Source organism: Lichenostomus cassidix, chromosome 5, assembly GCF_008360975.1.
Source record: "Lichenostomus cassidix isolate B80296 chromosome 5, HeHo_3.0, whole genome shotgun sequence".
In the NCBI taxonomy this organism is placed as follows: domain Eukaryota; kingdom Metazoa; phylum Chordata; class Aves; order Passeriformes; family Meliphagidae; genus Lichenostomus; species Lichenostomus cassidix.
Window position 1 is genome coordinate 63,231,817 of NC_139486.1, and position 12,674 is coordinate 63,244,490.

General features: G+C 52.4%; 1 protein-coding gene across 2 annotated transcripts in view; it reads right to left on the bottom strand.

Moving 5' to 3' along the window:
• Nucleotides 1-12,674, bottom strand: part of IGHMBP2 (immunoglobulin mu DNA binding protein 2) — a 22,643-nt gene continuing 9,969 nt past the window's right edge. Inside the window, exons 8-15 of one of the 2 annotated variants that reach the window (XM_085063609.1) lie at nt 11,732-11,906; nt 7,019-7,201; nt 6,489-6,607; nt 5,445-5,539; nt 5,032-5,155; nt 2,351-3,193; nt 1,801-1,973; nt 1-445 (exon numbers count right to left, since the gene is read on the bottom strand). In XM_085063609.1, the coding sequence (XP_084919735.1) occupies nt 248-445; nt 1,801-1,973; nt 2,351-3,193; nt 5,032-5,155; nt 5,445-5,539; nt 6,489-6,607; nt 7,019-7,201; nt 11,732-11,906 (1,910 nt within the window). In that variant the 3' untranslated portion in view covers nt 1-247. The remainder of the gene's footprint in view (nt 446-1,800; nt 1,974-2,350; nt 3,194-5,031; nt 5,156-5,444; nt 5,540-6,488; nt 6,608-7,018; nt 7,202-11,731; nt 11,907-12,674) is intronic. The other variant, XM_085063608.1, reaches the window with a different exon arrangement.

Below are 12,674 nucleotides of genomic sequence, written 5' to 3' on the forward strand. Positions count from 1 at the left end.
CCAGCTTTGGGTGTTTAATGCCTGTTTCACCAGCGTGCTCCAGCCATCCATCCATGTCTGTACGGATAACCAGGACAATACAGCAGCTCTCCCTCCCCTACCTCAGCCCTGCTGCTTGGGAAGGCTCCCAGCTCCAGCTTTTCCCCCAGAATGGAGCCCCCCATTCCACCGAGGCCCAGCACAGCAGCTTCGCCCTGCAGGGGGCTGAGCTGCGACTTTGAGGTTAAAAAAGCAGGATTCAGGTCCCTCATTTCTCCTTGTCTTTCTTCTTGCCCTTCCTCTGGTTTGTCAGCTCGCTGAGCTTCTTGTCCAGGCGCCGCTGGAGGTGGGCTCGCTTGGCGGGATCCAGGGATTTGTCCTTGGAGCCACTCCCGGGATACAGGACACCTTCCCGGCTGATCCTCTGCCGCGCCTGGGCCTTGGCCTTCTCCCCGCAGCCATGGACCTGGCGGGAGAGAACGGACACCGGGAATTGGGGCAGGGATCACCCGTGTGGGAACCTGCTTTGCATCCCCCTAAAATCATCTCCCGTCATTTATAGTCAATGCTATCATTATCAATTATTATTTATTATTATGTTATATTATTTATATCAATGCTATCATTATCAATTATTATTATTATTATGTTACACATTATTGTAGTGTTGTTAAATTATATATTTATATAATTTAATTTTTATTATTTATCCTATTTTATTTTTATTGCATTTTATATTTTATATACTTATTAATATATTTTTGTTTAAAATCAGTAATTAATGTTTATTACTGTATATTTTATTAAACCATCATTTGTAGCTCCTCTCACAGAGAACAAAATATAAAGATCCAGCTCCTGGGCTCTGCACAGCATGTTAATCACCCTTTGGGGTGGTTCAAGTGGCTCCCTCCACCTCCTTTCCAGTGAACTGGGAAAGATGTTTGGGGAATAGCAGACCTTTTTTAGTCCTGGATCTGCCACTTTAATGAGCCAAATCCAACACTGGAATTATCTCCTGCATGTGAGATCCTAAAATCTGATCCCTTCTCCTGGTCCATCCCAAAGTCATTTATGTTTCCATGGAGTGTGCTCCCAGCTTGTTCCCTCAGAGCCATGACAGCCCTTCCTGGGGCTGACATGGATCTGAATCCCTACAATGGTTGGAGCCTCGTTACAATTCAGCAGGGAGAGGCGATTCTGCAGGAAATAAATCTGCATCCCCCTGGATGATGAGTGACCATAAATACAACAATTCCTTGCCATGGAAACAGATAGCTCTTGACAGCAGGAAAAGCTGTGCCGAGGATTTATAGGGCTGCTGAGCTCCAGGAGGCTCCAAAGGGCATGGAAGCTGTGGGATGAGGAACAAGGACACAGAGAATTCTGAATTGCTGGCCAGGCAGCACAGTTCTGTGCCTGACCTGTTCCCAGGATGCAGAGAGAATCTGCAAAGGGCTGGGAATCATCTTCACAATGCAGAGGGAATGTGCAAAGAGCTGGGAACTGAGTCCAGGCTCCCTTGAGTCTGAAACTTGGGCTTTTCCACTTCTCCTTCCTGCCTCACCTTACCCCCACGGCCTCAGAGTGTACATGCCAGAAAATGGTAAAGCAGGGCACAAAGTGAGAGGAAAACATGGAAAAGCTCCCAGGAACAGCTGATCAGAGCCCAGGTGTCAGCACTTGCCAGCCTTGTGTGCCTGGAGGTCAGCACAGGTTCTGACAGGAAGGGCTCTGCTCAAACTCCCTGTGAGGAAACCTTGCCTGGGAGCTCCACAGGGAAAAGAATTCCCAGGTTAAGCCCATCCTGCCCCGCTGTACCTCAGGGATGTGGTGGCTGAGGCAGAAGAGCCGCTGGCAGTGGTGGCAGAGCTGGCCCAGGGTGGTGACAGAGGCCTTGCAGCGAGGGAAGCCACAGGTTCTGTCAGCTTCGATGGCTGCAGAGATCAGAGCATCAAAATCCTCTCCGGCCGCGATCCCGACTGCCGGCTTTCCTGGGAAAGGTGAGCACACACTGGATTGGGGCCTGACACACCCTCCTGCAGCCACGGGGCAGCCTCTGCCTTTCCATCCTTCAGGGTGGGCCACCTACTTCCCTCAGCTCCTCTCCCTGCAACTGGGAACCTCCCATGGAGCTCCTGGGCCTCTCTCCTGGCAAAGGGTCCCCAGCATTTTGCCTTGGACTGAAGGAATGTGCCTCCAGGTATCCTCTCCCTGGATGCTGCAGCCACTTCCCACCTCCCTGCAGCTTTCCAACAGCCACACGCTCCACGCATGCAGACCAATCCTGAGGTCTGGAGCAAACCCACAGGGATTAAGGTTCATTCAAGGAAGAGCATTAATTGCGCTGATTAGGAAAAGTCGGACCTACCTTTGGCTTCACTCTTGTCCTTTTTCCTGCTGCCACGGCCTTGCTCCTGCACCTTCCTCGCCGCCTCCTCCTGCCTGGCTTTCTCCCTCTGGACTCTCTCCAGGTGCAGGGATTTCAGATTGACTTTCCCCGAGCCCTCGCTGCTTTCCCTTGGCTCTACAGGGTCAGGGCTGTTCCCGCTGGGATGCTGAGGCTGAGGAAGGGACTCGGAGGGCAGTGGGGGCTTGGAGGGCAGCAGGAGCTGCTCGGGGGGTCTCTTGCGGACACTGATGAACCTGTCCCGGCCCTCCCCTGAGCTCAGGTGCTGCAGCCCGAACTCCTCTGCCAGCACGTGAACCAGCATCCGCTCGTGGGAATTCAGGGATGCCGGGAAATCCAACTGCATCTCCCTGCTCGCCAGGAAGGCCACCAGCATGGCCCTGAACCTGTCCCCATCCTCCTTTGTCCCGGAGCCCTCTCTCCCAGCTCTGTCAGCACTCGGGGAGCTCTGTGCTCCCGGTTTCTGGCTCCCTGCTCTGGCTGCTGGCTTCTTGAGCTTCCCACCAGGAGCTGGCTGTGCTTTGGGGCCGGACACTGAGGGTGCTTTGGGGTCGGACACTGAGGGTGCTTTGGGGCCCTGCTGGCGCTGGGCTCGGCTCTCCCCGGGGTAGTTTTGGGGCACGAGGTCATCCAGGTACTCGAAGGCAGAGCGCACGAGGCCATGCTGGGACAGGTGGTCCAGGAGGCGCTGCAGGAAGGGGAGGCTGCCCACGGTGTGGCTGTCACACACCACGGCCACCTGGCGCCGCGCCCGCGTCACCGCCACGTTGATGCGCCGCTCCTCAGCCAGGAAGCCCACCTCACCTGGGAGACAGGAGGGAAGGGATGCCAGAGGGGGCAGGGCTGCCTCCAGGTCCGGGTTTCATCTGAGTGATGAAGGATTTCTTGGCTGGAGGGTGGGAGTTGGTGTTTACTGGGCTCTGGTCCCTGCTCACACCTGCACTTCTTCCTACCTGTGTTCCACAGGCTCCACACTAAGCTCTTGGGATTGGGAAGAGGATGGAAGGCACACGGAAAAGAGAAATATCTCCCTGCCTGGCCCACGACACAAGCTCAGGTTGGATCTGGGAGCAAACGCAAGACAAAGCAGCGTGGAAAAGGCTCACCTTGCGACAGAGGACTGCAAGTAAAGAATACCCCCTTCCTACAGAGCTCATCCCCTGCTCCCAAATTCTCAGGGGGTCTACAGCAACAGCCATTTGGGAACTCAGGGAGGTTTTGCTCTGCTCACAGACAGCAGTGAGAGCTGGCAGTGCCGGGATGACTCAGGCAGGATCAGCCAGTGAGAGTGGAGCGTGGGTGGCTGCCGAGCTCCCAGCTCCAGAGAACAGTGAGGAGGCCAGTCAGGAAGGGATTAATGCCTCTACCGGAGCAGTGCTCAGCCTGGCTCTGCCTCAGCAGCCTCATTTGTGCTGAGGGGGAGCCCCTCTCCCTGCTCTGAGGCTCAGAGAATAATTCCCAGTCTCTCTGATGAGGTTTAAACCAGCTGCAGGGGCAAGTCCAGCTCCTTTGAATCCTGGAATGGTTTGGGTTGGGAGGGACACTGAGGCCCATCCAGTTCCACCCCCTGCCCAGGACACTTTCCACTATCCCAGGTTGCTCCAAGCCTCGTCCACCCTGGCCCTGGACACTTCCAGGGATGGGGCAGCCACAGCTTCTCTGGGCAACCCATGCTAGGGCCTCAGCACCCTCACAGGGAAAAATTTCCTCTTAGAAGAATATTTCCTGCTGGATCAGGAGTGGCTGCAGAGGGACAGGTCAAGGAGAAGCCACCAGGAAAGCAATTCCTGCAGGCAGGAGAAGGGACTGTGGGACACACACCCTCCTGGGGCCACCAGCTCCCACCAGCACAGGGGTGAGTCACTCCTGGATCAGGACTATTCTTAGTGCTGTCGCCACCTCCATTCTCCCTACAATGCTGCTTTTCCTCCTTTAGGCTTGGAAAAAGAGCCACCTCTTTCTTCCACGCATATTTTCCCCCTTTTTTCCCCTTTCCAGCCCTCAGCACTCCACAGCACAGTTAGGGCAGCAGGGCTGTGGGTTTGGAAAAGGAACTGATCCCTACATGGAACAGAAGGAATCACCAAGTGATCCAGCTCAGCCAGCTCCACAAAACCCTTCAGCTCCCCTACAGCAGCCTCGTGCCCCCAGGGCAGCAGCTTTTTTCCAGCTATTAACTTTCACTGAGCTGCTGATAGCAAAGAACTTGATTTTCTGCTCTAGATTCTGCTCCCAAAAGCAGCGTTTTCTGTGCGTGGCTCAGGATGCCAGCTCCTGCTCACTTTCTGCAGGGAACTGACCCAAAATTGGCTCAAACCCATAGAAATTAACCCCCAACTCCACTAAATGCGGGGCTAATGGGATGTGACATTCTTAGGGCCCTGGTTAAAATAATTTCTGAGGCTGAGGGCCAGGAAACCTTCAAACCGAGCAGTCCTGCACCTGCTGTACCACAGTAGCCTCCTCTGCAACCCTGACAGCAAATATATTCACCAATTAAACAAAAAAGGCTGAAATGGGAGGGTTTGCCAGTAAATCCATCCAGAGCCAAGTGTTAGAGCACTGCAATTAAACCACAGCACTCGGCTACACGACTTCCATCCCATTCCCCAGGGAGCAATGCTCCAGCAGCGAGCTCTTACCTTTCCTGTTGGATCTGACAAAGGACAGGATCACTGCCTCCTTCTCCCTTCCTTGGAAACCATCCACTGATTTGATTTCTAGCTCGGGGTGGCTGTGGCAAAGGTGCTGTCGGAGCATGTCCACCTGAGAAACAGGCCAAGGGTAGCTTTTAAAGGAAATACATGGGTGGAAAGGATTAAAATGGCACAGTTTTGGGGCAAATCCCTTCCTCCCAAACCCACAAGGATAAGCACTCGCATCTCCTGTGGCTGGGAGTGGAACACCTAAGAGCTCTTCCCTCCACAGCCTCGAGCTGCTCAAAGGTGCAAGAGCTGGTCCCACATGCTCATTAAATTTGGCTCTGCAGGTCTCTGGGATGTTGTGGTGCTCCGTGTGCAGGGAGAGGGGGGATGCCAGGAGAGGCACAGCTCACCTGGAGGTTGTAGGGGGCCACCACAGCGATGTCCTTGGCCTTCACACCAGCGTCCACCAAGGCCTGGACATGCATCCCCACCAGCTGGACTTCCCCTGGGACAGGAACAGAGTGTGACAGGGAATAGAGGCCAGAGGAATATTCACACCTCCCCCAAAACAGATAGAAAGGCTGCCACAAACTGGTTATCCAAGATGGTGCCTGGTTCAGAAGGACCTAATGGGAAAAAATTAAATCCTATACAAATTATTTCATGGTTTGTTGGCTGGGCTTCTGCTTTGCAGCAAAACACAGTGATAAACATCAAGACTCTGCAGTGAGCAGTGCCAAAAGGCTGCCTCCCAAATTTGGGGAGATGTGCTTCTAATCCCCTGCTCCAAATCCCTGTGTTCTCTCAGACCAGGCTTTTTGGCTTTCCATGAGGGAACAAGAGCCTGTTGTGTTCAGCAGGGCCCTGGGAATGGTGCATATAAAAATGAGGCACTTAAAATGCTGGTGGGGATCAAACAGAAGGTGAAAGACATTTAAACTGGTAAAAACTGCCCTTGTATTTTCCAGCCTGACTTTGCAATCAAGCTCCATAATGTAAACTATGTTTTCAGGTGCAATCTAGCAGGAACTCAGTGTCCTAGGAAAATCCATGGAGAAGAGCCAGACAGGATTTCATGGAAGGAGCAGAGGACTGGGTGGTAATTCTGAGCCCTATCCACAGCTTTCCCAGACCTGTGCTCTGCCTGCTACTATTTGCCCTTCCTTGGTGTAAAGCACCTACCACAGGGATTCTCCACCCTTCCCTAGCCCTCAGCATGGAACAATGTCCCTGCAAGGTGACACGGCAGCCAGAGTGTCACCCACAATCTGGACACTGTCACCAGAGCTCCAACACAGCTCAGAGTCCCTGGAGGTTGAGAATTTATGGAGGGAATGACCTCAGGTAAGCAAGGCTCCCTGGGACCCCACCTTCCCCAGAGGGACATCCCTGGGATGTGGCCAAGCTCATGGGGGAGCCAAGCACCTCAGTCCATCCATTCTGGCCAGTGGTACCTGGATTGCCCTTGGACTGTTCATCCTCCACTTCCAGCTCAAACAGGCCACAGCCAGCAGTGTCTATCAGCAACAAGGGAACGCTGGTCTCTTCCGTGGAGGAGACACCCGGCAGGTCCCTGCACAAGGTATTGGGAAAGGACCAGTTAGCAGCGCTGATGTTTCGGCAATATCCAGAGAAGCTGTGGCTGCCCTGTCCCTGGAAGGGCCAGGTTGCATGGGATGTGGGGCAATCTGGTCTAGTGGAAGGTGTCCCTGCCCATGGCATGGGACTGGATGGGCTTCCAACCATAACCATTCTGGGATTCCATGATTATCATAGCAAAGGAGGACACAGAAGACAACTCTGCATCACTTCTGCTTACAGAGCAAAAAGGACAACCTCCTCAGTTAATGTGTCCTTGATGAATTAACAGCTGACACAAAAACACTACCACAGCCACAGGAGGAGCGGAAAACTCCCCAGGGAAGGGACACAAGGATGAAAAAGACGTTTCAGCAGACGCAGCAGTGGAGAGCGAGTGACCCACCTGAGCAGGTGTTGTGCCACGGAGGGGTGTGCGCTGAGCCGGCCGCCATAGAGCTCCGAGGACGCCCACTCCATGATGTCCCGGTGCATGCGGTACTGCACCGTCAGCATGCGCACCGCCCGCTCCCCGTAGTGCCCCGCCAGCCGCTCCATCAGGCTCAGCGACAGCCCCTCGGCCGCTGCCCTGTGGGAGAAGCACCTCAGAGTGGCAGTGTCCACTCTCAGGGACAGCCCGGGGCGGGATGGGACTCCAACAGCCCTTCCTGACACACACGGTGTTTGTCAGTGCCAAGGGTGTTGGTGGGAATGCTCTGGGAGCACCTGAACTCCAGCCCTGATCAGCACCCTTGCGTGGCTTCCCTGGGGTGGCATCAGCACCCTGTTCCACCTGTCAGACCCTCAGGGACAGACTCATGCCATGAGATCAGAGAAGCTTGGACACGGATCCTGTCACCGTAATTCGAGCAATGCCAATAGCATGGCCTGTGGAGTCACCACCACTGTGGTGTTCAAGGAACAACTGGATGTGGAACGCAGTGCTCTGGTCTGGTGACAAGGTGGGGATCACTCACAGGGTGGGATTCGGTGGTCTTGCAGGTCTTTCCCAACCTCAGTGATTCCAGGATTCCGTGATCCATCAGTGTAAGGCTACACTGGTGTTACTCTAGCCACCCCAAATTTTGGAATAGTCAGTGTCAACACAGCCAACCCTTGCTGGTTTTGTCAAGACCCCTGCTGCTCCAGCGTTTCCATCCTTCCCTGGACACTCACCCTGGACTAATGAACAGATGCACTGCACTCGTAATGCTTTTCCACCCATTATGCCCCCTTCACCTCCAGCAGCGCCCTTTGCTTGTATTTGTGGCACAAATTAATCAAATTCCTGCTGAATTCAGCCTTTCAGGAGCCTATTTGCTTTCTCCTGGCCCCACAGAGGGTTTGCCGGGAGGCACCATGTGAGGAAGAAGGCTGGAATTCGTTGTGCTCAGACGTTGTGAGCATACAGAGATTTTTCGTACTGAGGCTGACACTGAGGGGTTCTGGCGGCTGCCAGACACAGCGAAGCAGCATGAAGATGATGGAATGATGACAGGGAACAGCTCAGGAAAATGTTTTCCATCAAGCTCCGGGGCACAGCATGCATCCAATCCCTGCTGGGGGAATTCCAGCGCTGCACAGCCCCACAGCGAGCGGATTGCTGTGGCACCGGCCAGCCCTGCCACGCTCACCACAGGCACTTGGGAAATGTGACAAGAGAGTGCAAAGTCATTAAACCTGCAGAAGGGACAATTAAGGACAGATCTTTCCAAGAAGCTGGGCCTCATTAGCTCTTGTCCTCGCTGAATCAGGATGCAGCACACAGGCAAAAAACGGGAAATAACCTCTGGACGGGCACAGCTGCAGGACTTGGGAGGCAGCAGTTTGCCAGAGGTGGGCTGGTGGGGTGAGAGGACAGAGCAGGATGTGGGTTGGGGAATGCATAATCAGGAATTAGCTTGATTCTCCCAGTGCTACACTGCCCATGGATCTGCTGGACAATGAGGAAATGTAGCAGGGAGAGATGTAGCCACTGAAATAGCCATTAAACCTCACAGCAAGCCTCAGGAATGCTGCTCTTCCTTACCCTTCCAACACCATTTCCGCAGCACGGATCCACAGGAGGTTATATGCTGAATAAATAATGAGGAATTAATCTTCTTGGGAATATTTCACCTGTTAATAATTTTCTAATATTTTACCACTCAATTAATTCCTATGGTGGTTGATTTCTGTGCCAACAAAATCCTGAGTGCCTTGAGCAGATGTTTTTCACCCATCGATTGCTTCAGAGAAATAAAATTGGGATAAGAGGTTGGACAGACAGAACCATGCATGGGATGCTGGGGAATATCTACTTGAAAGTACCTAAAGTACAGCTGGAAAAAGCAGAATTCCCAAACCCAGCCCACAGCAGGCAGGATTTGCTGCTAACCTGTTTTCACCTTGTTTTGCCTGCAGGAAATGCTGTGCTTGGGCAGCCTGCCCTGTACGTGTCCAGAATGATCAGCAGTAGGAGGAAAACAGGGAATTGTTTCCCATGGAAGGCTGGAGCTATGTACTCAATCACAGCATATCTTTCCTGAGACAGGAGATGCTGCTGTGACTGATCCCTGCAGCACACACTGGATTTGGCTGGAAAAGCCTGGAGAAGGACGTCACTGTGTTTTCCTGCCTCAGAAACTCCACATTAACGGGCTTAAGTAATGGATGTGCACCCAAGACATTCCAGCTGTGGAGGCTACCAAAGAAACTCAAGGCCTGGCACCTGAGTGACAAAGTGAAAGCAAATCCATTCAGAGCTGACGTGGGAATCAGCACACGGATTTGGGATGGTGCAGACATCCAGACTGACCATTGAGAAACAAGATGGCAAAATATCCCTGTTTGTCTAGGATGTGGGTTCAGAGCAAGAGGCTTGGTAAGCACCTTCTGATATCTGAGGAGGGTAAAACCAAATTAATAAATCAAAGCCCTGATGTGGAGATGAATTAATCAGGAAAAGGATGGAATGAGGGCTCCAACAGACACAAGGCAAACAACTGCTCCTGTCAGACTGCAGGAAGTACCCTGGCATGGAGATGCCCACTAGGACAGGGACGAAATGGAGGAGGAGGAGGAAGACCTCAGAGGTGGATGTCGGAAGCCACTGCCCATGAGCCTCGGCCTGGGCTGCCGAGGGGGAATCAGAGGGGGCTGGAATTTGCCAGCACGGACTGCAAGGTGTGTGTGGAGATGCCCTCTGATCCTGGGACAGCGCCAGGTGTGTCAGAAAGCAGGGAAGAGGAGCACCCTTCAGCCTCTCCGTCAAACACTCCCTAGGCCTCGGAGGGTTGCTGCTGATAGTAACAGGTAAATGCTGATTCCACGGAGGGAAAAGCAGGTAACAGGAAGGTGGACAGAGTCCCACAGCATTCCTGCTGGACAGAGGCTTCCTGCCTGAGCAAGGCTGATTCTCCCTGCTGTAGTAACAGCCGAGCCTCTTGCCAGCCTGGATTCATCCTGGATAACTTTAGACCCTTCCCTGTGGCCCCAAAAATAGGAGTCCACCCACTCTGGGCCCGCTGCCATCAATGGAGAAGGGGAAAGTGGGAGGAAGGGTTGGAGTCCTCCACATGAATCATCCCTGCAAATAGCTCCTTGCTTTCCCTGAACCACAGTGGAGGTGGCAGGCGATCCAGGGCCTTCGTGGGAGCTCTGGAAATATCCACAGAAGGAGGTGGAAGGGATGTGCCCCTGCACTGCTTCCTGGGCCTGCAGGGAATGTGGAAAGCCCAAAACCAGGGCTCTCCAGCATCCCATTTATTTGCATCACATTGTTCAGGCTGGAAAAGAGACCATGGAGTTTGACTGTTCCCCCAGCACTGCCAAGGCCACCAAGTCAAAGCTGACAGAGAGAAAAGCACAGGGAAGAACAGGAGGAGATCCAGGACATGTAGGACATGAGGAGCTTTTCACTGCTGGCTCCAGACAAGGCTCCTGGCAGCAGCCACCGTGACAGAGCAGAAAAGAGCAGCTGCTATAATGTTTTTGGAGTGAAGAAAATCTGCTTTTGTCTCAAAAGGGAGCCAAAAGTGACATCAGCTGAGAGTTACCCCTGTTCCAGAGTAACTGAGCTGGGATTTTTACTGTTTTGCCCTTAATCTGATAGTCTGAGGGAAAAACCAGGCTGAGGCTGCTGAGGTGGATCCAGCTGGATGAGCACTATGGAGCATTATGGAGCTACAATGCAGTTTCTCTGGAGGAGAAGAGGAACCTTGTGCACTGCTTACTGAACATAATGATAACCCTGAAATTAGAAGGAAAAAATGGCCAATTTCTTCTTGCTGCCTACAAGATGCTACTCCAAAAAGTGCCTTGCTTGGAAAAGCCAGGCATGGAGAGCCAGCCTGCAAATTCACAGGGAACGCACAGCAGGACACCAAGGGCGGAGGGCTCTGGAGAGGCTTTTGGAGCTCACCAGCCTGGACACCTCCAGGCAGTGGAGCATGTGTTTATCACCTGCCAAGATCTGCAGAACAGCAAGCTTTTGGGCATCTGAGAGAGGTAAAATGAGAGGATGCTGCAGTCCCTGAATGTTATTCTCACTATCTCTCAGCCATGTGCTGGGAACCGCTGCCTGCCTTGGATTTTTCATTTCCTGTGTTCAAAATTCAAGTGAGATGGTAGATAATGTGTTTTGCTCATTATTTTCTGGAAGCAGGAGAGGACATTTATGAAGTCAGTCCTATTTCTCTGCTTCTGTGGTTCAGTAATTCCAGATTTGGAGCTACTTAAACCAGATAAGCATGAGCACATTTATGTTTTTAATTACTCAAAGATTCCTCAGTACTCTTTGCAGTATCCCCCTGGAAGCACAGGCAATTTGCACTATCCACAGATCTTTTCCACAAACTAACTGTTCTTATTATCCATGTTGTAGGGATTGGGAGGTTTTATAATCCCTGTGGTGTGTGATAATGCAACATCTCACTGGGCCAATTCACATATTAATACATTAAATAAATAAACATGGAAACCAGGGAAGCAGAATTAAAGGGAAGACTTGCATTACCCTGAGGAGGAGCCCAAATTCGTCCCACAGAGCCTGAAGTCAGCACAGATCCCCACTATGAAACGTCTCCAACTGTGAGGATTCAGAAGCTGCACCAAAACCAGGAGGATCCAGGATTTTTACCTGTGGGAGATGATGGTGGGGGGCAGCTGCTTGTGATCCCCGGCCAGGATGCACTTGGGAGCCTTCAGCAGAGGGATCCAGCAGCTGGCTTCCAGCGCCTGGGCACACTCATCGATCACCACCAGGTCAAAGTGGCTTTCAGGCAGCAGCTTCAGGGGGCCATCCGAGGAAGCACCTGGTGGAGAGAAGGAGAAGGTTCACAACTGAGCAGGGAAGGGAGGAAGAGTGAGAAACGAGCTCTGGAAACAAACCTCACCAGCTGCAGTAGTGATTGAGGCAAGTGAAATAATGTTTTTTTGCAGAGATTTAGAAATTCAGCCCTGCCAAACACGTATCCATTGATATGTGTAAGTCAGGATTGTTTTTGCCAATTCCTCTTTGTCCTCTTTTCCCTGGCATCTGGGCCCAGGAGCTCCCAAGCATCTTTGGGAACAGCAGCGAAGCCCAGATGCCAAAGAGAACAATATGCTCCAATGCTTCACCTGGAGCAGAGCAAGGAACACACACCTTCCTGCTGCCCCCAGAGCCAGGAGAACTCCACACCCCTAGCACTGAGAGGCTGAGGGACTGGGGATCACCTGTCTGGTAACTGAGGCACACCCCGACAGGGGGAGATGGGCTGGGAAGAGGGAAAGAATGGGAGACTGGAACCAGACAGCCACAGCAAGGGCTCATTTTTAACATCAGAAGTCCATTTTTAACATCCTTACAGACATCCTGCTCTAACCCAGAGCAACTGATACCGAACCATAAATTGATCAGAAATCTGCATTCCAGGGACATCCAAATCTCCCTGCAGTTCACAAAAAAAAGGGATGCAAAAGGAGGAGGGCAGGGTGAAGAAGTCAGCATCCCAGACCAAGGGATTTTTCTTCGCAGAAACGTTTTTTTCAAAGCTCCCATGCTATTGCAGATCTGAGAGGATTTGGCTTTGCCACTGTAA